This window comes from Pyxicephalus adspersus, chromosome 4, assembly GCF_032062135.1.
Source record: "Pyxicephalus adspersus chromosome 4, UCB_Pads_2.0, whole genome shotgun sequence".
Lineage (NCBI taxonomy): Eukaryota > Metazoa > Chordata > Amphibia > Anura > Pyxicephalidae > Pyxicephalus > Pyxicephalus adspersus.
In genome coordinates, this window is record NC_092861.1 from 100761846 (window position 1) to 100788335 (window position 26490).

The following is a 26490-nucleotide window of genomic DNA, read 5'->3' on the forward strand; positions in this document are numbered from 1 at the left end:
TGTCCAAAGATGTGATGTTTGTGCTAGAAGCAAAGGTCAAACAGCACTACCAATGGGGCTCCTGAGACCTCTACCTATTTTCGTGGATGGAGAAGAGAAATTTGAGGTGGAGAGAATACTGGACTCTCGAAGAGGTAAAGGCATACAATAACGTATTAAATGGAAAGGGTTTAAACTAGAGGAAAGCTCATGGGAACCTGCAACATCAGTACATGCCACCCGGTTAGTGAATGACTTTCACCGGCAGCATCCAGAGAAACCAAGTCAAGAGGGCATCCAGAGGCCGCCCTTAAGGGGGGGGGGGAATAATTTCACAAACCTATGTCTAAATGAACCTTATTGCACATGCTCAATTTGCACCGCACTTTGCACATGCTTAGTGTGTAGCCTTACTCTGCACATGCCCAGTGCAAGCTCTTGAGGCTAGGGCGGCACTATATGAAGGCTCCATGATTTCCTTCCAGTGTGGATTGATCGTGACAACTTCCTGTTTCCTGCTTCTCGCTACTCATGCATTCTCCGCTCTCCATATGATTATCCGTGTTTGACCTCCAAGGTTTGTCTGCAAGCTGTTATAACCACTGTTTATCTGCAAAGTAATTTGGACATCTACCACTTCTGTTTGTCTGCAAAGTCCTTGGACATTTACCAGCACTGTTATCTGCCCAGTCATTGGACATTTACCACTACTGTTTATCTGCAAGGTCATTGGACATTTATCACTGTCTTTTCTGCAAATAAACTGAAAGGGCATTTACCCCTGTTAACTAATACATGTGTGTGTGATCTCTCACAGAGCTCTCCTTTATGAAGGCTGACAGAAACAAGTGAAAAGGTTAATTGGTATTTTATTAATGAACTATTGAATGCTAAACTTTGTGATTCTTTGGGAGTTTTCCAAACTGTATGGATGCCTTATCTCACTAATTATCACTAATTATTTACCTGGGGATTTCAATATGTATCAACTTTCTTTATGAAGTGCCCCTTTGTCAAGGCCACCCTAATTGATAATAGTGACCATACTTGGTCTTGGGTCTTTTTTAATGTTAGTGTGTAGTTTTTTTGTTCTCTGTATATTGGTGCGCACATTAGGTCTAAATTTGTCTTGTACTCTATATTTTTCTGTTGGAGCCACAGCTCCTGATTGCCTACCAATGTGTGTCATAGTTCTTTTTGCCCTTTTCCCTTTATGTTTTTATTATGTATACTTGTTTTATTGAAAATTTTTACTCAATAAAAAATATTGAAAACAAAAAAACACTGAAAATATGACTTTTTTTTTTTTATCATTCGCAAACATCATAAGTAGTTAAACTATGCATCCAGATTTCCTGCTAGTGGGAAACGGCTGGACAATAACAGAAGAAAAAAATGGCAAACCATTAGGCCCTGCTTAGTTGCCAAGAGAACTGTGTGACATTTTCATGGTTCAAATAATGTTTTAGTGTGACCTTTTATTTCTGCAAGTCTGGGAAAGAATTACCCTTTATCCATGGCATAAACATGACTGTTGGCTATATTAGGAGACTATCTCATGTTTGAAGTAACAGGTAAAAACTCAGCAGCTGATTGTTATCAGAAGAGAACACTGACTTAGAAAGATGAAAATCTTTCCCGATCATTATTGTTGTCCCACCAATAGGCAGTACAAGCAGCAACTTCACTCCTCAATTCAATGGTAAATCAGCAGAATCGATTTGGAACACTCGTAACATTGAAGGTCTTTCTGTTATTTGTGTCTGGCTAATAAAAAAAAACAGAAGATTTTTTTTACCTGCTTTTCTTGCAAGAGCAAGACAGTGTTTGTAGCTTAGTATGTTTTGTGTCACTTTTGTGAATAAATTCCCTACCAGGGACTTTTTTCGTTTTTGGACTCATTTTAGGTCTGAAAATGACTGATTCCCCCATACCACCTTCTGGCACAGATTGACAGTGGAGATTGACAGGATATTTTTTCTTCTTGCTCAACTATGCAATACTGAGTAAAGCAGTGTATGTGATCACATTGACAAGCCAATATATCTCTGGTATATTAGGCAACAAGTGAACAGTACTCGAAGGTGATGTGTTGGAAGCTGGAAAAAATGGGCATATTTAAGGATTTAGGCAATTTTAACAAGGGCCAAACTGTTATGGCTGTATGACCGGGTCAGACTGTCTCAAACAGCAAGTCGTGTGTGGTGTTTCTGCCATGCAGGGGTTTGTACCCATTGTACTTTGTAGCTACTGACCTATCTCCCTTCTCCTATATGCTACCAAAATTTTTAAAAGCCTTCTCAAAAAAAAAAAAAAAACTTTCTGAACACCAACTTAACCGACTGCAATCGGCCTCTCGTGCTACCCATTTCACCAAAACAGTTTTAAGGTCGCCAATGACATCCTCAGACCTAGGTCTCTCCTCCTTAACATCAATCTGCCACAGGAAACGGATTAAGAACTGATTGGGAATGACTGCTATGAACTATGAAGGAGATCCCAGTGGGAGGCCACTCGCTAGCCCCCCCCATCCACGTCATCGAGCAAAACAGCAATGTCAGTGGAATTATTCACAAGAGATTTTTTGACAGTCATCTTATGTCTGTATGCACCGATATGTGTGTGTGAAGAGAAGGGGCCAGGGACTATCCTGGTTGATTCAATCCCACAGAAGCGCTCATGTAGCACCAATCGCTTTTCAAAAACTTAAGAGAAAGGTTTTAGGACATGACTTTTGTGCTTCAATGATATTTTGTGCATGCTGGTTGGCCATCAGAGGATTACCACGTCAGGTGTGTAACAAGTTTCATATCAAAGAGACAATTTGACATATCACTTGAAACATCTGCTTACAGGGCAAAAATAATGTACACAGACAAGTAATTTAACTTTTAATTTTCTATATTACAATACCAGTGGGTCACTTGTTTACATATACTTTTTAAATTTTTGGTAGTATTGTCAATACATTACTCTGAAACAAAAGTTTTGGGTAGCCTTCCAAAAGGTTCTTACAATGAATTGCTTGAATTATGGCCCTTTCCTTCAGACAGAACTGGTGTAACTGTAAATTAACAGTTGTTTGTAATGGCCAAATACCTTGACCTTGTTGTCTTTAAGCTATTTTTGACAACCTTGACGGTGTTCTTGGAATCATTGTCCATTTGGAAGACCCATTTCCGAGTTTCTGCTGAGTTCTTGGGATGTTGCCGCTATATACATTCATAATGTTCCTTGAAAAGTACCCCCACAACATTAACAGTTTGGACGGTGTTCTTTTGACCTGCAAGCCTCACACTTTTTCCTTCAAATATAACAGTGGTCATAAAACAGTTGGGTGTGGAATTTTTCAGATCATAGGACATTTTCCTGAAAGTAAGATCATTTTGACTTTTCAACGCCTTTTTGGAACAGTGGCTCTTTCTAGCTAAGCAACAGCCTTTCAGGTCATATTCATTTAGTTCTTGTATTATGGATACAGAAACTTGCCTACCTGTTTCCTCTGACATCTTCAAAAGGTCCTTTATGGTTATTCCAGGATTATTTAGCACTTTCCATACCAAATGCCTCTAGGAGGCAGTGTGTCTCCTCCTTAGTGGCATGACTGCTCTGTAGTTCCGCGTTTATAGATGTATATTATTTTTGCAAATTAACATTCAGGTATTTGGAATTTGTTCCCAAGCATAAACAAGATTTGTGGAGGTCCTCAATATTTTTTTCTGATGGTCTTGTCTGATTTGTTTTGATTTTAATGTCAAGCTTAAGAGGCAGAGAGTTTAGTAGTGGGCTTTAATATGCATCCACATGTTGACTTACTGGAAGTGATACTGCAAAAAAAACTGAAAAAATGAAATAATCCGACTGAACATTCTGGCAAGAAATTGCCTTTGCCCTACACAAAGTACTGCAAATCTACTTAATGAGATGCCAATTTTATAGCTTAAATAAAATCCATAGAAGGGGCCAACTGATGGCAGAGTAGGAAGCACATTGCTGTAGCTCATGCATCCGTCCGGTAAAAACGTAATCCACCCTGCACCTGGGAGACGATATACTATGCATCTCCATGGGGCCTAGATCATAGAAAGGGGGATCCAGAAGAAAAGTGGCAGCATCTGGGAAGATTCCCAGACTTTTCTCCTCCTCAGGCCGAGTAGGCCGCAACCAGGCGCAAAGCCTGGGCCTCAATTAAAAAATACAGCTGAGCCATGAGCTCTGGCGGACTAAGCCGAAAGATGCAACCTCAATTTATGGAGACCCCCACGGCCCTGGAACGCCCTGATCCAGAACCTGGGCAGCAAGTTTGGCCTCCATCATCTCCAGCACCCAATGTACTGCACACTATCCTCATACCCCCCAGCACAGCAGCCACCAGTCTCTCCCATCGCCGGTCCCTGCATCCCATCCAAGTTAGCTGAATCTTCCAGCTCGAGTGCCATTTTTCTCCCAGGGTAGTATGCATGGGACTGGAAAGCTCACCTCCGGGCCCTTCCTACTAGACATGGACCTGGAACATAGCATCGGCTGTTTGGAAGTTAGCTGTAAAACAAAGTTCCAGGCTATGCAGGGATCCCTGCAACACGTCACTAATACTACCACCACTTTGCAACAAACCTGCTCAAAGTTTTCTTCACAGGTATCCTCTCATGAGAAGATACTTAACCTCACGAAGCACAGATCAATGCTCCCTTCCTACTCCATGATGATGCAGAGATTTGCAACCATTGGAGGAGCAAACAGGGGCTACCTGAAACAGTTCCCATAGCTGAACTTGCCACTGCAGCTTATTCCATCTTTGCTGAATTACTGGGTATACCATCTGATGTTGACATAGAAATCCACCAGGTTCATAAAACCCTGGGCCCATGCAGAAGAGACTTCCAGCAGAGAGTCGCAGCGGTCTAAAGATGTAATTTGTCAGATACATTTCTACCGTACTAGGGAAGATATAATGTGCAAAGCCCGGGACACACTTGATATTGAGTGTGCTGGAGTGAACTACAACTCTTACCTGATCTGTCTAAGCATACATTTGGTGATCTGCATACAGCCCTCAAACCTCTACTCTCCGTGCTGCATGAACGGAACATCCTATACCTATGGGGATTCCCTTTTTATTTGATTGCCAAGGTGGAAAGAACCATGTCTTTCCTGACCCCTCAGACCTACCACAGCTCCTGATGGATCTCAAGCCTCCAGATGTTTTCCTCCCAGATTCGTGGTTGTATTTTGTGATTATGCACAATATGTTATTGCACTATTTTCCTACATTTTGTACATAGTTTATATGGGCATTGCAGATTCTTGCTCCTATACACTTTAAATGTAGGCCTTCTGGTTGATTCATGGATCAGCATTACTATATAAGTACAAAATAGGTTATGTGGATCCTTTGAATAGGCGCTATAGAATCCAGAAGCTATTGGTTGCAAATACATTTTGGCTTCGTGCAACTCTGCTGGTTTAAGCATTTATATGGAAGTGTAACTTAAACTGTAAGATAAGTTCGTGGTTGTTATTTGCAATTTTGCACTATAGGTTATGGCACTATTTTTCTGGATTTTGTACTAGTAACATAGGTATTTTGCCTTGGCGTGAATGCTCAAGTCCTGCCTTGAGTTGTCACCTCACCTGCATAGGTAAACCGCCTAACTAGGTGGCTTTTCAAGGTTATTACCTTCCCATTAGTCTGCTCATCGACGCTTGGGACATTAGCCCATCCCAATCGTCAAGAGCTTTGTCCTTGTGTGTGAACCCTTTTCCTATTCCCAACTCTCCATATCACTCTCCTCCCCCACCCTAACCTCCACCAACTCCCAACTTTACAAAATTAGGTAAGTCTTTACTCTAAATTTGGTACATCCGATCTTCCCATCTCCCTCTCAACACAAATTTCGTAGTGTTGCACCTCAAGATTGTTTATGAATATGTAAATAGATATGTATACGTATATAGAGGTATAAATATATATATATATATATATATGTGTGTGTGTGTGTGTATATATATAATGTATGTGTATAGGTGCAGCAATGGTGTGAGTAAACACGAAACCTGTTTATCTTGATCTGGTCATAGGGCCTTCCTAGGGGGTCTCCAAGTGCAGGGCTTCACAGAGTAACACACAAGTGATACAACAGCTGCCAGGAGACAAGACCTAGTTTCCCAGGACAAACAGACGACCAATTAGGCCTTCAAAGGGCAATAATCCATTCACCTGAGCAAACAGGAGATGGAGGGAAAAGTGAACAGATGGACTGGGGTGATGACCCAGCTGGACATTTATAGACCCCTAAACATAGATTCCAGCTGGAGATTTTTCTATCAAATTTAGTTGGGAGGTCCATCAAATTACATTAACCAATCCCAATCTAGTGGGGTGTGTGCCAACTGATGGTCAGCGTACCGAACACACCCACTAACCAATCAAGGAGTCCCAATGTTACCTAATAGGACTTAACTATATATTAAGGGGAGCTGGAAGTTAACAAGGGAAAAGAGGGAATGATGGAAGCTCTGAGGGAATCAGGCTCATGAATTACCCATCAACATCCATACAGGTAGCTATTACACATTCTTGAATTGCATTCTATGTTATTTGATGTATAGTGTATTACTTAGTTACTAGATTCTTACAGGGGTTACTACTAACAACTTGATGTTCATGTGATATATATGTGACATTGATTCAAGTTCCTATATGTTTAAATATCTGATAATATTGCTGTGTACTTTGTCTTACCTTGTTTCTTAATTAAACTGTTTGAATGACTAGCTATTATTTGTGCATGAACCTTCTTTAATTGAATATCTATATGCATTGATAGAGGATATAATTTCCATATTTATGCAGATAAAATATAGATAAAATATACCTAAATAACAGTAGTACCATGGTGCAAACATCCTAGCAACCCCAACCTTTGAAAATCCACTCTCTCAATGCTAAGGGGCTTAATAATCCTTCTAAAGGTTCGCAAATCTTTACGGCCAAGGATTCAGCATATGGAACTGTTGGTAGCTGAAGATAAAGATAGATATGAAAAATATAAACTAATGTGGTCAGTTTAGGATTAATTAAAGGAATCCCCCCAGTTCCAGATATATCTCTCTTTAAGCGACACATGTCCCTTGGCAATGATTTAGCATATTTTCTAAATCTTGGTACTCATCTTTTCTATTCAAGGATTGAGTTGTCTATATAGGCTTGCATCATTTTCCTTACCCTCCCTCTCTTCCCCTACATTACCCCAAAACCACTACCCCTTTCCCCTTTATAATCCTCTAGGGCTTTGTACTTGTCTGTTTGTTTTTGTTTCCCCCCCTCTAGTTTTAGTTGAATGACATCAATACGTGAATGGCTTGTTGTAAATACTGTCCCTTCAATTTTTTTTTTTTTTTTTTACAGCTTGGGTATATACTATTGCATTGTTGGACATACTTTGTAACCAATTGTTTATTGTTTGTCATGGACATTACCTATTTTCCTTCCTTCGATATGTTTTATACGTTACACTGGGGATCACTTTTGAACACACGTTTGGTTGACTTAAATTTTTAAGCTTATTTACACTTAAATAGGTATGCCGATTCTAAAAGTGCAGTTTTCTTCTATTACGTCAGGTTTTTTTTCTACTGCTTATTTTATTGCAGTTTACTGTAGCATGGATTTGTATAGGATATTCATTTACACGCAAGACAGTGTGGTCAGAGGTTGTGCCCTGCTCTACGTACTGAAGAAGCAAAATTTATTTTTCAACTTACACATGTATTTCCTTACCTTATCGAGATCATGTCTGGCTCTGCTGTTTCTTGTCGTAAGTGCCTAAACAACCGATTCAGTTAGGTATATTTGTGACAGTTTCACCATTCCCAGTAAAAGGGCGAACATCAGCACATTTGTAGAGCAAGCATATTTGGCATATTTCACAGGTAAACTTGGTGATTAAGTCTTGGACCCATCATAAGGTGTGCAGACAGTGTGTCCAGGGTTTATGGATGTGGACAAAGGTAACACAAGATAAGATGTAATTTGGTATACCTATGGTTTGGCGACAGCCAGGAGATCATTTCAATGATTGTTACTTTTGTATAGTGAAAATTTCAGGATATACCAAGAAAAAAAAATGGAACAGAGTATCTTAGTCTACCATCGGCTATACGCCCAGTTTCGGTTTTCGTTACACTACTTTCTCTTGACGAACATGATTATGGTGATGAACCAGGTAAAAATAATGATGAAGAGTTTGAAATTAAGAAGGACTCTCTTCAGAAGGGGTTTGATCAGCATGAGTTGAATGATTTGGCTTGTGATTTGGGACTACTGAAGAATGCTTCAGAACTCCTAGCATCAAGACTGCGTGAGAAAAACTTACTTCAAAAAGGAACAAAGGTATCATAGTTTCAAACCAGAGAAATTGCATTTCTGCAGTACTTTAGAATTGACAGTGGCTTTGTGTATTGCCATAACATACCTGATTTATTGGAGGAATTGGGAATTCCATTCTATAACTCAACTGAATCTATTCATCAATAGCTCTAAGCGGAGCTTAAAGTGTGTCCTCGCTCACAATGGCAATATTTTTGGGCATTGGCCATTTAGTTTTTCTTTGTGAAGAATATGCAGACATAAAGAGAGTCATTTAGTTGCTGCAATATCACCAACACAATTGGGTCATCTGTGTTGACCTTAAAATGGTACGCTTCCTTCTTGGTCAACAACGCGGATAAACCAAGTATCTCTGTTATCTGTGCATGTGGGACAGCAGAGCTCATGAGAGGCAGTTCAAAATATAGATGGACAATGACCCAAAACATACAGCCAAAGCAACCCAGGAGTTTATTAAAGCAAATAGGTGGAATATTCCTGTGTGGCCAAGTCAGTCACCTGATCTGATCCCAATTGAGCATACATTTTACTTGTTGAAGACTAAACTTTGGACAGAAAGGCTCACAAACAAACAGCAACTGAAAGCCGTTGCAGTAAAAGCCTAGTGGAGCATTAAAAATGAGGAAACCCAGCATCTGGTGATGTCCGTGAGTTCAAGACTACAGGCTGTAATTGCCAGCAAAGGGTTTTTAACCAAGTATTACAAATGAACATTTTATTTTCAGCTTTTTAATTTGTCCAATTACTTTTGAGCCCCTGGAATTAAGTGTGTGTAAAAAAAGGCTTTAGATCTTCCTATTTTTTTGAAATTTTTTTGTTCAACGCACTGAATTAAAGCTGAAAATCTGCAGTTCAACTGCATCGGAGTTGTTTCATTTAAAATAATTGTGGTAATGTACAAAACCAAAATTAGAAAAAGTTGTCTCTGTCCAAATATTTATGGACCTAACTGTATACTGTTGTACTTCTGTTTTTATAAAACTCAAACTCGATTGAAAAAAAAAAAAAATCAATAGAAGCGGTTATGAGTTTTAAAGATATCACCCTAAGTGTATGTAAACTTCTGAACTTCAACTGTATTAAAGACATGAAAAGTTCATACAATCATGATGTTAGAGTGGTTTTAATCAGGTTTATGAAAATATACAACATCAGAAAGATGATTGCTTTATGGTGGAATCTATCAGGCACATGATTTTTAATGTAAAAATATAGGTCAAATTAAATGTTTACGTCTTTTAAAAACAAATTTAATTAGGGTCTAAATGTGACTATTAAAGAATAATGCATGAAAACAACAATAAAATATACATTCTGAATCATTAATAAACTGTTATGCCATCTAAAAATACCTTATGTCCTCCAAGGAATAAAAAATATATACAAATATCTAACTATAAAACATGCACAATGGCAACATATTGGCCTGAATTATCCAATTCACAAAGCAGAAAACTGTTACAGTATTTAAATTACTTTTGTATAACAATGTATTCACTAACCCAAAGTTAAACATTTATAATCAGAAGAGCATTACTGTCTACCATTACAGTAGACCTCCTGGCATACTGGGTACCAAGACAGTAAACCTCAACACAGCAGACCGAATTTTTTTCCTGTCTTTCAACATACAAAGAGGTGGGAGGCATGAAAACATGCCATCCTGAAGGGAACCTGTAAGGATAGATATAGAAAAGGTTATAATGCTGCCTCTTTTACTTTTGGGGGGATGTGACAGGGGCTTTATCACCCACACCCAGGATATCAATGTAAGTTATACACTTGATGGATGTGAATGGTGACCTATAAAGAGATTTTGTTACTTTGCCTAGAATGAGCAAAGTGGTAGAGTTTCTTTGAGAAAAATGTGCTTATATGTTTCAATTTTGTTTTTAAAAATGAACATATGTTTATATATCATACAAATTGCACTTTGATCTCATCTATATAATCATAAAATATTCCTGAACTCAGCTAAGGGATTGCCATTAGTGGCTAGATAAAACTATATCTATATGAAACTTGTTTCCTCTTTCTAATATTATCATGGGATGATGCACATTTTCAGTTGCATCTACTGTAAAAATATTCCAAGGAAAAAGATATATATGTGGTACTTTTAAGGCAGTAAATATATCATAGATAAATATATAAAATACAACTTTATTCATACAAGCAACACGTACAACAAACAAATTATTAAAAAATATCTTGCGCCATCACCATCACAAGTAGGAGATTGCAGATACACACTTAAAATATATAGGGGTACATATTTTCACCCATGTTCATATACAAATCCTAGATTTCAATAATATAGTTATCGTCAATGGAAAACAAAAAAAATTATTAATATGCCAATCAAAATGTACTCACAAATTCAATTTCTTGAACACAGGTCCCCTTGGAGGTAGGGAAACATCACATCACCCACAAGTGCCCAGGTCATCCAGGCATCAGAGAAGCCATAGAAACAACCTTCTCCCTTTATACTCACCTACACCAGGCTGACTCGGAACCCATATAACGGTGTCCCACTTTTTAAAATAGTGTTTGTGTTTGATGCTGGGGGTTTACACATCCAGACAGTGATAATTGTATGGTACATATATATGTGATTGGGGGGATGGGCTGTTGTACATATATATTTGGACAGGTTTTGGCATAGACACATGCTTATATATATATATATACAATATTGAAAAAATGGGTTTGCAACAATTGCTGTCCACTGAGCGATATACAAGAGTTTTTAAGGAAATTATAGTTGTTATGGCCTCTTTACATGTACTTATGCATAGTTGTCTTTGCAGTTGCTGTCCTGCTATCTTCCATGGATTTAACATCTAAGTAATCCATGCACTCAGCCAACATCTACAAAATTTTGAAACCATTCTTCTGCTGGATACCCTTGGAGTGTGAGTGGGGGTACTTCTCTGTCCCCTTGTACTGTGGTCCCTTTCTTTTGCCCTTTGTGCTCATTCCTAAACCAGGTTAAAGTTGCACCAATATGTTATGCTTTTGATGGTATGTATTATGGCGATCTAAAAAAATTTTTATAAAAAAAATAAGTATATGAATAATGATTATTAAGTAACAGTGATTTCTCTGTATTGTAGTGCAGCCATACTTTTAATATTTGTATGTACTGAATCCCTAAGAAAGCAGAATCTATCGGCGAAATACGTTGGGTTATGACATATCTAAAATGTGTACTATCCTGGTGGATGGGTGAAAATATGTAGCACTATATATTTTAAGTGTGTATCTGCAATCTCCTACTTTTGATGGAGATGGCACAAGATATTTTTTAATAATTTGTTTGTTGTATGTGTTGCTTGTATGAATAAAGTTGTATTTTATACATTTATCTATGATACATGTTTTGCCTTAAAAGTTCCACATATATATCTTTTTTCCATGCAATAGTTCAAATTAGGGATGTTGGCAGCTTATATGTGTTTGACGGGTCTTCACAATAGGATCTAATTGGTACTGTAAAATTATACTCAACACAAAGACAAATTAAATCTAAACACATAATCTCAAACCGAGTGCTTAACACAGACCAGGGCAACAGCTGATTAATCATATCAACATGCTCAAAACACCAAGTTGACAAACTGAAAAGGGATACAGATGAAAGAAATTCTTCTATGAAGTTGTTTAAAAATGGTTCCTCTGATACACAAATTAGGTCATCCCATGAAGATACATAATTCCTAGGTAGGACACAACACTGTAAAGAAAACAAAAAATCAATGTTTTTTTATTTTGTTTTTTTTTTACAAAAAAGATAAAGTAAAGGCTAAACATGAACTGGCTTACATCTAAAAGTTCCAAAGATGTAAACTAGGAAAATAACAGATTACTTGATATTACATACTAGTAAATTTTAGTGATATCTCAGTAACACCGACATGCTTTTTAAAAAGAAATGCTCACTTTGGTTGAAATAGATTATTTTATAAACCCTGGCCACATCCTAGAACTATTCACTTCCTTGGTGGAAGGATCCAGACACTGCATGTCTTATCCTTTCTAATTGAACAATTAAAAAAAAAAAAAAAAAAAAAGATTTAAGGTTGCCTAAATCCATAGATCTTTGGTTTGTGTAGATACAAATATATATATACTGGTATGTATGTATATATATATATATATATATATATATATATAAATAGGAGCCATTGTTTGGGTGGAGTGCCTCATCCACACATGATCTCTGTGTTGTGAGGGTCTCCAAGTGGACAGCTTATTAGTATCTGGAAGCTGCCAAATATCACTCCCCTCCCACTAGGGAAGGAGTACACAATGACGGGTCCCATCTGTAAACTTCAGTTGGTCCTTTTGCCCAACAACTAAATCATAGTTCCAGCAGAGCAATCTCTCTCTCCTGCTACAGTGGAACTTTGATTTAATTGTCAGGTAGGAGACCACTCTGCCTCACTAGAGCTGTTGGTGAAGAAAAAAAGGCACTAAACACTGGAAATCATTTTGTTAGGAGACTTTACCAAAATTGTTAAATACAGCAAAAGCAAAAAAATTCTATTAAAAGGGACAAACAGATCTCTTTTAGACAAGGGACAGGAAAGAAAAAGAAAAATAGAAATGGAAAGGTAAAAGGTCCAAAAATAAACACTAATTCAGCTTATTCAACAACAACGACAAGGAAAACCAAAAAAAAAGAAAGAAAACAAAGATAGCTGGACTATGAAACCTCAAAATTATACAAATGTTGACATACAAATGTTGCTCCTGGAGAAGGGAGTGGGTTTCTTTATCTCTTGTCACGTGGAAGTTGAGGTTTGTATATTCCTGAGAAAGGTCAATTTTAAGGTACTCTAAGGTAGGAAACTGACGAGATCTCTGAGAATAATTAAGGATGCTTGGATAGAAAATGTAAGTGATAACCATCTCAAGACTACACTTTTTTGAAAGACAATTGCACAGACAACCGAAAGACTATTCTTTTCCTTCAGATATAAAGAGTACACCTTGTCCTTTGCAATAAAGTGAATAGCTAAAGAGAGTTCTCTATATGGAACATTTATAAATTTATACAGGGTGCTCATATGCTCCCTAAACATCTTATTTGCCACTAAATATCCACTAGTAAATATAGCAAGCTCTCTTTACATGCTGGCTTTGTTCATGAATGTTTTGGGGCTTCTGACAAATTTAAAACCATTCAGAAAGCCAAAAATTGGTAATAATTCTGTTTGGGCATATCAGGCCTAACAAACCGAAAGGGAAAAAAAATTAGACCTTAACCATTGGAGTTTAATTTAATTTCAATATATCAAAACATACCTTTTAGAATGTAGTCTGTAAGCAATGTTGGGACTTTTTCACTGTCATCTTTCATTGCACTGAGAACTGACGAAATTAAAAAAAAAAAAATAATATTACACAGCAAGTCAGTTTGTAAGAAACAGTTAATTGCGGGGATAGAAAAAAAAAAATCATATAAAAAAAAACATGGTCCAATCGAGGAATCTGGACATATTTTTTCCTTATTACAAAGTTTCCAGGGACTCCCTGGGTCAACATTCTAATTCTATAGTACTATTATTTATAAAGTAATAGCAATTTATAATGCATCACAAACATACAGTCCACTAACTTGGTTAGAATTGGCTCCATTGGACAACTTTTAATAGCTTTTAGTGTTCAGAACCCTTTCTTTTATCCTCCTTCATTGCTGGTCATTGGGAAGCCAGGCATCCTAACAGCCAAAAAGATCACTGGTGCCAATCAAATTAACCTAGGGCACAAGCTGCTCTTTGCTCAAGGAACACCTAGTGACTTCTGGACTAACCCTGGTTAAGAAACATTGGTCTAGAGAATGAAACCTAGAAAGCATGTCCCTTCAACCTCCAGCCTAAATCTCTAAATTGATTTTAAGCACAGTTAACCTTTTATGTATTTTGTCACTAGTGCAAGATGGACCAAGACAGTGGAGTCATGCCCAGCCCTCCAGTCCAGTTCATGCCATCAGAAATCAATTCTAATATTCTATCAATCTTTCGGATGACAGAATACCCTATAACAACAGCCAACCATACATAGCCATTGTTGTACTCCTTTAAAAACATTTAAAATCATAGGACTGAATTTTTACAGAACCTTTAATTTTACCAAAATGGAATATACAGTATGTAATGAGCCATATGCAACAAAAGCAGCCTTTGATTAAAATTTGTCATTGTCAACATTTGTGGGGAAGGACCATCTAAACAACAGCTCAAACAAACAACTGAAATGTAATTTAAAACATGGGCATAGTTCATATAAAAATATTCTAATCCCTTTCTTACCAGCTAACAGATATAACACCTTGGCAATTCACATACTAGTATATAAACCCCCTCCTTACCAGCTAAGACATTAAGCGCAGCAGTCCCAACCTGTTGTTAATCTCAGTAATGAGTCAAGTGGCCTAAAAATTGTGCAGCGGCTCTTGGATGTAGAGTACGAGAGATGTGGACAATCTTAAAATTTTCAATATTGCAAGGAATTGCAATTTTTTAGCCCAGTTTTTTTTTGCAAGAGTTAGGCTGGGTCTACATAAATGATTTTAAAAACGCATATAAACGTTCCTACCACGTTTATATGCGTTTTTATGCTTTTTTACAAGCGTTTTAAAGCTTAACTTTAAAACGCTAAAAAACTTTTATAAAACGCCTATGACGCAGTTTACCGCAAATTGCCGCAATTTTACATAAGCATTTAAAAAGTTTTACTTTTAACTCTTTCAGGGATTGAGTACAGGGGTATATAAACCCCTTACTCATTCCCTGAAAGGGTTAAAATGTAAAAAGAAATTGGACAAGGCTTTAATGGTAAATTATTTTATTAAATGTGTGTGTTTGTGTAATTAAACTTTTTTTTTTTTTTTTACAGGTTATCTCAATGACAGGATGATTTCCAGGGCTGCAATGAGCACAGCCCTGGAAATCCTCCTGACAGTGAGGGATAGCAGGGCACTAGGGGTTAAATGAGGCCAAGCCTCTCCATTCACCACCCCTAGTGCTCTGTGATTGGCTGAGGTTTTACATTTCTCAGCCATTCAGCACTAGACATGAATGGGGAGACTTGTGCCCATTCATCTCTAGTGCTCTGTGATTGGCTGAGAAATAGGAAACCCCGATGACAACTCAAGCATCAGGAGCTGTGACATGTGTTCTGTATCTCCTCTAGGGCTGCGGGAGCGATCAGGGGAGCAAAGCTGTCAGCATAGCAGAGCTCCGCCGACTGCTCTGCTCCCCGATTGGCTAAGGGAAGGGAAATCCTGATGATGCTTGAGCTGTCATCAGGGTTTCCTATTTCTCAGCCAATCACAGAGCACTAGGGGTGAATGGAGAGGCTTGTCCTCATTTAACCCCTAGTGCCCTGTGATCCATCACTGTCAGGAGGATTTCCAGGGCTGTGCTCATTGCAACCCTGGAAATCATCCTGTCAGTGGGATAACCTGTAAAAAAAAAAAAAAAAGTTTTGTTACACAAACACACACATTTAATAAAATAATTTGACATTAAAGCCTCGTCCAATTTTTTTTACACATATTTTAACCCTTTAAGGGACTTAAGGGGGCTTCCAAAGTCTTGCTAAAAATGTTTATAAAAGCCCCCATTGTTTTCAATAGAAGCTTTCATAAAAGCTTAAAAATGCTTGAAAAAGCCTCCATTGAGTTCAATAGAAGCGTTTTCATGCGTTTTCCCGAATTTTAATTTTTTAAACGTTGCAAGCAACGTTTAAGATAACGCTTAAAAACGTGCCTGAAGGAAACGTGGTGTAGATTAGCCTATTGGAATGAATGGGGACATGGGCTTTTAAAGCCTCAGGTTCAACGCTTGGGAAACAGTCCATGTAGACTAAGCCCTAATGGAAGTTTTGAGTATTGGCGTTGTGTTGGTTCACACTCTTTATGGCTTGACATACCTGGTATCTTTAACAGTCTCTAAATGTGATTAATGAATAATGGGAAATATGTTGAGTTTGAGTACAAAAAATTGTTTTGAAAGGTAAATAGTTAATTTAAAATGCAGGTCATTGTATCCAAAACTACTCTAAATATGTACTGTGACCTAATAAAATCAAGTCTTTTATATTTTTAAATAATTGGTAGGATCGGTTCTATATGCAGATGCATAGCTTTTCCCACCCTCATGGCTATCTTTGTGTCAGACAGAACTAGATGACTGTTTTATAAAAAAATAACAATATTTTCCTTAATGTAAAACCCAGTTTCAATTGTATATTTTGTCCAATGTGTATTTAATGCAACCTATAGACAAAGCTTTGAAGTAAAAAGAAAGACATCATAGTGCTATCCCACTTATCAGGAAGAAAGTGTGATAATGAACAATTTGCTTACCTGGTTTGCCCTATAATAAGGCACTGTCTTATATTTTTTGAAATGCCAAAATATGCCCTAGGTCTTATTTTCAGGGGGATGTCTTATTTTTCCATGAAGACGACTACAGTACACATTTATTGTTGAAAATCACTCATGTGCCATTCATTGTCCCCTTCTGATCACTCATGTGCCATTGATTGTCCCCTTCTGATCACTCTGTGCCATTCATTGTCGCCTTCTGATCACTCATGTGCCATTCATTGTCCCCTTTCTGATCACTCATGTGCCATTCATTGTCCCCTTTCTGATCACTCATGTGCCATTGATTGTCCCCTTTCTGATCACTACCGTATGTGCCATTGATTGTCCCCTTCTGATCACTGACTCACTTTTTTTTGGCTTCTACGGCCGGGTAACAGACTCTGTTAGGGCAGGGATCAGCAGCTTACTTGAAGTTACTTTCAGTTTCATTCTGCACTGTAGCCAGCATCGAGGAGTCACACAGAGGCAAACAGTATCAGGTATCGGAGGATGTCTTATTTGCGGGGGGTGCTTTATTTTAATTGTTTAAGCAAAAATCGGGGGGTGGCTTATTTGATGTGGATGCCTTATCATCGCGGAAACACGGTATGATTTTACCAGTAGCTGTTACAGTTTGCTTTGTTAATGCCTAAAAGCAACCTATTTATAGAATGGTATATACGCGTTAGACAATGGGAACAGACATTAACTTGAATTTTTTACAAAAAGCTGTCAAAAACATTAACCTTGCAGTCAAATTTATTGAATGATGTTCCCCATAGAAAAAAATGTCCCCCCTCCCAAATTTATGTCTTATTATTATATAATTATATATATTGCTTCTTCTATAATAAGTAAAGTAAAAAAAATGTCTACTTACTTTTGGTTAGTATCTGAAGATCTTCAACGGAAGGTGGAGCATTTTCTTTCTCATATGGAATAACTGTGGTTAAATACTGTGAAAATAAAATAATTTGGTAAAATATATTATACCCCATCAAGAACCTTGAATCCCAGATAACATTACAATGCATGTCTAGGAAGAAACCTTATTAAATCAGTAATTGTGTTTTTTCATATAGGAACAGTAACATGGGAAAGTGCCTTTCCTTTGATGATTTTTATTTTTTAAGCTACATTAGAAAGTCCTGAGTAACTATTTGGCTTTTATGGAAAGATGTTCACATTATTTTGTCATACACAAGCAAGAATCGCCTGTATTTTTGTAAAATACAGGCATATCTGCATTTAACACCAAACTAGGATTCTTTTTTGTTCCCCTTTTTAAATAGGAACATTTTAAAACTGCTGTCATTCTTGAGACCTGGGAAGCTCTGTTACTTACTTACCTTGCTGTAGGATGTCACATAGGTCTTTTCCATTAATGAGGAAATAAGAGAATATGGTAAAGCCTCAAATATTCCTTTCGCAAAAAATTGAAGAAAAAAATGCATTACTGATAAGAGACTGTATAACGGATTGTATTTGTAAGTCTATAAATAACTAGGAAATATTATGAAAGTGCTGAATATCTGACCTGTTTTGTGATCTATTACAAGATACAAGCCTTTCTAATTCTATTAAACCTTATTCCCTTGCTCCCACAGGCTCCAACTCCGTTTGACCAGTCCCACACAGCCTTCTCTGTAATCATCGGTACTGATATCCCTTATAATGCAGAGCCCAAAGCTCTCCATTTTAGGGGAAGGATGCTGCGTGCCCACACACAATATGAAGAGTCAGACTGATGAAAAGTTGCACCAGCTCCTTTAGGCATAACTTCCAAGACAATAAACCTTGCAGAGCTAAGTTTTTTTTTATTTATGGTTTTTCCTGGAGTTCAGCTTTAAATATTTCTTCAATCCCACAGGTAAGTGCTAGCAACCTTTCCAAAACCTCCATATTCTTTAAAAACTTTAGAACAATCAATTCAAATAAATGTTACAATCAGAATCATGCTCTCAATTTCTGTTCATACATTGCAGATTTGAACATTGGGAAGAAAAACAGGGCAAAGTGAGCACAGCAAGAAGACAAAAAATATAAGGTCATTCTGCATCAGAAAGGTCTCTCCTGAAGAAATTTTTCATTAGAGAAGTGTTTTCAGAAGGGCTGTCCTAACTTACAAAATTACAAATAATACAGCAATGTTATGTAATGACGACTCTGTAAATAGAGTAAAATAGTTCATTTTCCCTACCTGAATACTGAAATCAAACCGTATCCTTGGCACTCATGTTGATAATAGCCCAAAGAGCATTTGAAAATCAAGGACACTTAAACAGTCAAGTTGTCTTTGATCTGAGTTGTGCAACGCATTTTCCAGATACTACATGCACTGTTGCTGTACTTACCTATTTAATTAGGGTTGTGGCACAATTGATAGGGGTTGTCACCTATTTGCATGATAATACTATGTTTTTATTTCTCTTTCACTGCACTGCAGACAGACCTCAACCTCAAGTCAACCCCCACCAACCACCACCAATATTTCTTTGCTAATAGTTTACCTGTTTGCACATGATTAAAAGCAGAACTTCAGCAAAAATGAACAATATGTTAAAAAATAAAATAAAAAAAGAAGCTTTTACTCAAATACTCACCTTTATATTCTAGGTCGTTCCCCAGCAGTACTTCTTTCTCTGAATCAGATGTTCTCAGTCTTACAGGTTAAATGGTGGCCAGCAACATTCAAATCACTTCATCTTATGACTGGTCAGTAAATGAATGAGCTGGACTCTGCTATTCTGTTTTCTTCTTTTTTTTTAGCATTCTCAGGACACTACGACTAAACAGGCTAATACTAGGTAAAATTAAGGTACTTACACAGGTTGAATTAAAAATACATTTACTGGGGAACTAATGAAGACTGCATTAAATATGTATCCTAGCATGTCTAAAATTCGGTTTATTATTTAGTAGTTAGGCGTACCCATATTTAGGAGCCTTTATACTCAAAATACTTCTGATCAGTCAATCTGCAATTATGATAAGTGAACCAGGACTTGGCTAAGTGGCACTGCAGTGATTAGTGTTGGAGCTGAAGGGCAGATTGTCCCAATCCCAAAGCATCTTTTTACAGATGATTTAGTAACTTGACAAGGAGGATTTACCCAGGCAAGGATGAGAAACAGTTTCCATTCAGGCACTTTTTTTATATCTGGGCGTTAACTAGTCTAGGAACAATTAATGGGTTTTTCAATCTGGGGACAAGAGAGGCAAAAGATTGAACAAATATAAACAGGTGGGGTTTGCATTACTGTTTAAATATCAATTAGCAGTTGCTTCATTTTTTCAACTAAACAGCTGTAGGAACTTCTAATCTCGAAGGTTTGTCATAGAAACCCCCATGAGAAATAATCATGTGACATATTAAGAGTTTCAAACATTACTACTAAAGGTGATCAGTTCTTTTAAATACAAAGCTGTGTAAATAACCAGTGAATATTATATATAACCTGTAATATTATGTAGACATTTGTACACAGACCTCACATGTTTATCCCACTCTAGGACTCCTTACCCAATTAAATTTACTGCAGTAAAGCTCAGACTTGAGCAAACAAGACAATTTGGAACAGATGAAAAAAAATGAATTTTAAAACTGCTAAAACATTGCTAAAGGATAATTAGGATGGTAAAGTGGTAACAATAACTTAGCTCCATTTTATTTTCTCTATACAGTCCTTATTTAGAATGCTACATTTCCCATATAAAAATGTAGTTGCAGGGTAGGCTGGGGAGTTTGGACCTCTGGACTGCTTTTAATGCTATCCAGAGTGGGCCCATTATCCAACTGATGACTGCAGTTTTAGGTTCAGTTGTAGCTTTTTTTCCCTCATTGCTACTGGAGATTTGCTGTTAAGTCAGGGGGAAAAGCAAAGCAACCTGGTGTGAGATGCTATTCAAAACAGTGGACTAGCAGCAGAGTTGGGGCAATGCCTCTTTAGCCCACACTATATAATAAATTAAAAAGCATCTACATCCTGGAAACCTTCCCTTCCATCCAATACCATCCTAGCTCACCCCAACCTGACTACCTTGTGCCAAAAGGGTGCCTGGTCATCACTGGGGAACCTGCCTGTTACTGGAGCATCTGCCCATGAAAGCCATTTGTCTGCATGTATTAGTATCTGTGGGTCATCAATATCTGCTCATCGTTGGTGACATCTGCCTGTCAATTATACCAACAGGTCATTGTAGGGCAATGTCAAGTTGTTGGTGATATCTGCATGTCATTGGAAATTGCTGGTCATTAATATCTGCAAATGATTAAACTGGTAATGATAAAATCTTGTCAGTGGTATGAGAACTACAAACATCAGATTTTCATATTTTTAATATTCATATAGTTTTTTTTTATATACAACACTGAATAACTGCTACAATCAAGGTTCTTTTTTTCCTTGACCGCAAAAATAAGTTGGAATTTTTGAAACTGGACCCATTGAACAGTTTAGTGCTTCTTTGGAGGGGCATAGAAAGAACACAATGTGAGGTAACTGGAAAGCCAGGAGACATTTTGGGTGAACTGTAAAGCTGGAACACACATTTTACTGGAAAACCAGAGAAGACACTATAGTAGAGATTAGAAGGCTGGATCATAGTATGGTAAGCATACCTTGGAGGTACTCGAAAGCTGTGACACTACTGAAGGCATAAACCTTAGCAAACCATACTGCATACAACATTCTCCAACCACACACATAAATACCCCTCAAAGGCCACTTGGCTTGGTTGTCTTTGGCCACAGAATAGAAGGTCAGCAATGACAACATCCTATTTCTTTTAGTGCAGGCCTACCTTAACATCCAAATCTGGTAAACTATGACAACTAGTAGGAAGCCATGAATGTCACAAGACAAAACAGTAAACTCATTTTTCTCAGTTATCAGTATTTTGACTAAGCAACTTTTTTAACCTAAAAAGAACAGGTCTCCTATAATTGGAGTTTCTAAACGTGGGCACAATAAAATGGCACTTAGCATTTCTTATAGGGGTGATTTAGATCTGATGATGGTCACACACCTAATTCCAAAAACTACAAAATTGCTTTCTTTTTCAGCACGGATATTTCCTCAAAGATATTACATCTATTCACTCAAAACTAATATTGAAGTAACTGCATTGTGAATCATTATTCTATAATATAAAATGCATCCGTATTAAATTACCTTCTTAGTCCAAAAACAAACATTTATTCTCCTAACATATCAATAAAATGTACAAGAAATGTACACTAATAAATTATTGGTAAGCCACATTTTTGTGACTGATCACATTCTTTACTAAATACTTGTTCATTTCCAATTCACTTGTAAAAACTTTAGGTAATTTTATTTATGAACATTTAACCAAGTGCAGGCAGTTGTATATAGTTGTATTACCTATTGTACAAGAGAATTGAATTTTCTTCCTCATGATTTTACCACGGAAGTGAGGGTAAATTAGCCCTGGATTCATTTACCAGTGGGTTAAAAATTCTCTCAGTAAAAAGATTTACCCACAAAAGATTTTAAACAATGTCTCAAAAAAGCTGATGAAAGAAAATGATGAAAAGTTAATTAAAATAAAAATATTATTAAAAAGGTAAAATTATTTATGGAAAGCATGTTAGATGCAGGAATGCAATGCCAGCTTTAAAGATAAAAAAAAAAACAAAAACATTTTTATGAAAGTGTAAAATTTCAAAAACAGAATACTTGGCTATTGGATTAAGTGAACAACCTAGAAGACAGAATAAGACATAAAGGTACAAGGTTAGTAGATTAATGTAGGCTTAGATTCCATTACTATTATACCTCCTAATATAGGTGCTATGTAAAGCAGAACTAAACTTGTTGGGTGGGTGATGAGCTTCTGCTTGGCTTAACAATAGTATGTATTTCAGCTGAGATGAACTAGGAAAAAAAGCTTCCTGCTACTCTGTTACTGTTGCCTTTTTATCACTCTTTCAAACCAGTCTGGATATTCTCCTTTGGCATCAAGGCATTTTTGCTCAGGGAACTGACACTCACTGCATATTTTCACTTTTCTTAATATTCTCTAAACTATAGAAATTGCTGCAAGTGAAAAATTTCAGCAGACCAGCAATTTATGAAATACTCCAGCCCAGCCTGAAATAGACCAGCCCACCTGGCACCAACAACAATGCCAAATTTAAAATCACTAAACTCGCCTTTCTTTTCCATCCTGATGCTGTGTTTGAACGTTAGCTGATGTCTTGACTGTCTACATGCCTAAATGAAATGAGTTGCTGCAATGTGATTGGCTGGTTAGATATTTCTGTTAAGGATCAGCTTCTCTGGGATAAATAATGTAGTTAAATGAAAATAAGTTCTAAAAAAATCCAAAGGACAATCATGGTAGATGATCTTGGAGAAGAATACCTGAAATTTATGAACAGAGCCCAAATGTCCAAAGTGGTAGAACAGATAGGTGATAAACTGTTGAGGTTGGACTACTAGTCCACTGGCTTTACTTCAGGATCTTTTTACAAACAGATATATCCATATCACTAAAAACATTTTTGTTCATCCCTAGTCCTAAGGATAGGGATAGAAATCCAAAAAGTTTGATAATATTGGTTACGCCCAAACAACTGTATTTGAAGATATATGAATTGATGGTGTTCCAGGTTGCCTCGCCCTGACAGGTGAGACACGATTACATGAGGTGCGAAATCTAAGTGACCCGGATTTTTACTAGCGCACCCCGCAAAGAGTGATGGGCCGGTGACCCCAGTGGCCACCAGACTACCTAGCTGCAAGGGGGTCACCACGTTGTGGCGCTCAGGCTCTCCCCATCAGTGGGGGACAGGGTTGGATGACTTCACTATAGGAATGGCTATCAGTCTAAACACAGTGAGTCAAGGTGAGGTAGTTGAACAAACCAAGGTGAGGGCATGAGGCAGACAAGGCAAGGTCAGGCAACAAGGTGATGTCAGGGCAGGCAGCAAACAAGGCAGAGTTGAAGTCACACTGAATAAATGGTCAAACCGAAGTCAAATCCAGACTAAGCCACACCCAACAGACATGTGGGTCATCAGTGTATTGTTTGGACGGCATTGAGCTAGAGTATGTCATCCAAATGTAAGAGTTCATACCCTAGTCTGGAATTTGTACATTCCTAAATGTATCATTGTTCACACCTTAACAAGGGGCATGCCTCAATGAATTGATATTTATGACATGTTTCAAAGCATTGACATCTATGGTATTTTCAAAGTACTGACATTTATGGAAGTATATTTTTGAATGGAACCCACACAAATACAAGCTTGCAGACTATTTAGTTGAGGGCCAGTGAAGATATAAATATATTTATGACTCTTTATTTTGTCTGTGTATGACATGGATACATATTTCAATTTATTCAGCTCTAGTCTGATAAGTATTGGTTGGAGATAAGTTTCTTTTGGTTTAAATGAATATATATTTGTTGGGTGCAGGTCAATTGACTCTGGAAGTACCATCTTTCCCATTGACAGTGTGTATACAATTGATATAGCATGTATATCAAAAAAAGGTTTAATCCCTGTTCACCCACCATACATCAATCAGTTGCAAACTAGCAAAACATCTTTATAACCTTTTTCTGTAATTCAATATAATAATGCCTGATCTAGAACTGTCCAAGACAGGGCCAGGCATGAAATTAAAATCTCCTCCAAGAATCAAAAGTTCCTCTTTAAACGTTTCCAACTTATCTAATATTTTCTTCAAGTACCTTGCAACAAGGTTACCATTCAAAAACCCCTTTAGAAAAAGCACTCTCCCTTCATGATCCAAATATATATCCTGAAATCGCCAGTTCACTATATTTGCAAGCAATATACTCACTTCTTAAGATTTCTCATCTCATGAATAACCATGGTAACCCAATAGATATTTTCTATTATATAATGTTGGACCTTTGCCTGAACAAAACCATGTCTCCTGCAAGAAGTCCACCTGTACCCTCTGGAGATGTAAATCATCTAACACAGACAACCGTTTCTCACAATATATATCTTACATCAACTATATAATTACATAACACGTCACTAGTGGGGGCTCCTGCCTCAGATTCCTCTCCTTGCACCCTTACATCCAGTTCTTGCTCTATTAAAAAAAAAAAATATATAAAAATATTTGTTTCCCCTATATATTCTAATATGAGCTTTACCTTGGCCCCATCCTCTACCTATTCAAATATTCTACCTTTGAATATTCTCAAATATTCAAATATTCTAAAGACTAGGACTTTAAAACAACCTACATCCTAATTAATACACATTACATTTTTCCTGACCCACTTTACACAATATCCGTGGAACATCCACATTGACAATTAACTATAACCAATAATTGTAAACCAAATCTCACCAAAAAAAAAAATGCTATTGCCCATATTTTCATTATATGCATTACATTATCCCAAAAAATTGTGTATTTGACATCTATTTAATCTCGACAATGATAAGTCAACCATTAAATCATCTAAATCTTATTCTCATAAGTATCCAACAAATCTTCTAGTATGCCTCATTTAAACCCCTAAACAATATAAATCCATAAATGAGTTGGTAAGTAATTTTTTCTTCATGTGTTCCCATGTCGTAGCAGATGTGCTTCTAAGATGTGTTGGTCAGTTCAGAAGTATTACCATGTGGAAAAATGCTGCTATGAGGCTATGAAGGTAGATCATCTAGGCCAGCAGTCACCAACCAGTGGTCTGCAAGAAAATTTTGGTGGTCCGCGGCTCTGGCCGGTGCGCCCTCGAAGAAAAGGACCTTGCTGGGGGGATGCATCAGCCAGAGCCACAGACCACGTTCCCCATACGGATCGCAGGCTCAGGGAAGTGGGTGGGTTGTATCTCTGGACCTGCGATGGGAGAGTGAGTGTGTGTGTGTGTGTGTGTGTGTGTGGTAAAATTTAGCGGTCCGCCGATCCGAAAAGGTTGGCGACCACTGATCTAGGCAGTGCAAAATTGCTGATATCCCATCTCTTCTAGCTTGCAATTAAAATGGGCACCTACACCTACATCAGATATTATTAGCACATAAAACTGAAGGGAGAGTTTTTGTAGCACATCCCAGATCAGTTGTGAAAATCATAAGGCCCCTAAGTCAGTATTACATTTCTATTTCAATCACTGTATTAGGTTTATCAGACTTGGGAATTAAACACTAATGTGAGCTAGGTTGGCTTCACTTTTTAGGTTCATCCCCTCATGTAACGCATTAAAGTACTCTACTAGGCTGGGACCTAACTTAAATCAGAACTTTTTATAGAAAGCGTTGGAGACCCGTCAAGACCCGGAGTGCTGCTAGTTTTCAGTTGTTTCAGGACCTGTAATATCTCTTCCAAAGTGAAAGGTTCCACTAGCCTCGGTTTGTGAGCAGTTTTGAGTATAGGGAGATGTGGGGACCTAAAGAACTCCTCAACTACCCTTTTGAAGAATGGAGTATTAGAATTGTATAATTTTTGCTAAATGTCACTAAACTTTGCTAAAATCAGTTTTGGGTTTAGGTGCTCCTGCCAGTGTGTGTCTTAAAGCGTACCTAAACACAGAATTTTTACTTTACATAAAAGGGTAGACAACGCTTTTATTTAAAGTAAAATTTTGTTTTGTGCAACTTTTTTTTTTTTTTTTTTTTATTTGCAGCACCGCAAGCACTTTAGGGTGGAGGTTTACGTTGTTAACCAGGAATTGTTGACCCAGTTCATCAAACCAGGTGAAAAACCTATGACCAGAC

The 26490-nt window shown here is 37.3% G+C and overlaps 1 protein-coding gene across 3 annotated transcripts in view; it reads right to left on the minus strand.

The window, feature by feature from the left end:
- Window positions 1–9475: 9475 nt before the first annotated feature.
- The window catches only part of FEZ2 (fasciculation and elongation protein zeta 2), a 76105-nt gene continuing 59090 nt past the window's right edge, over window positions 9476–26490 (minus strand). For 2 of the 3 annotated variants that reach the window (XM_072409165.1, XM_072409166.1), the window contains 3 exons: window positions 17632–17707; window positions 13682–13747; window positions 9476–12107 (listed from right to left, as the gene is read on the minus strand). In XM_072409165.1, the coding sequence (XP_072265266.1) occupies window positions 12091–12107; window positions 13682–13747; window positions 17632–17707 (159 nt within the window). In that variant the 3' untranslated portion in view covers window positions 9476–12090. Of the gene's footprint in view, window positions 12108–13681; window positions 13748–17631; window positions 17708–26490 lie in introns of those variants that run through there. The other variant, XM_072409167.1, reaches the window with a different exon arrangement.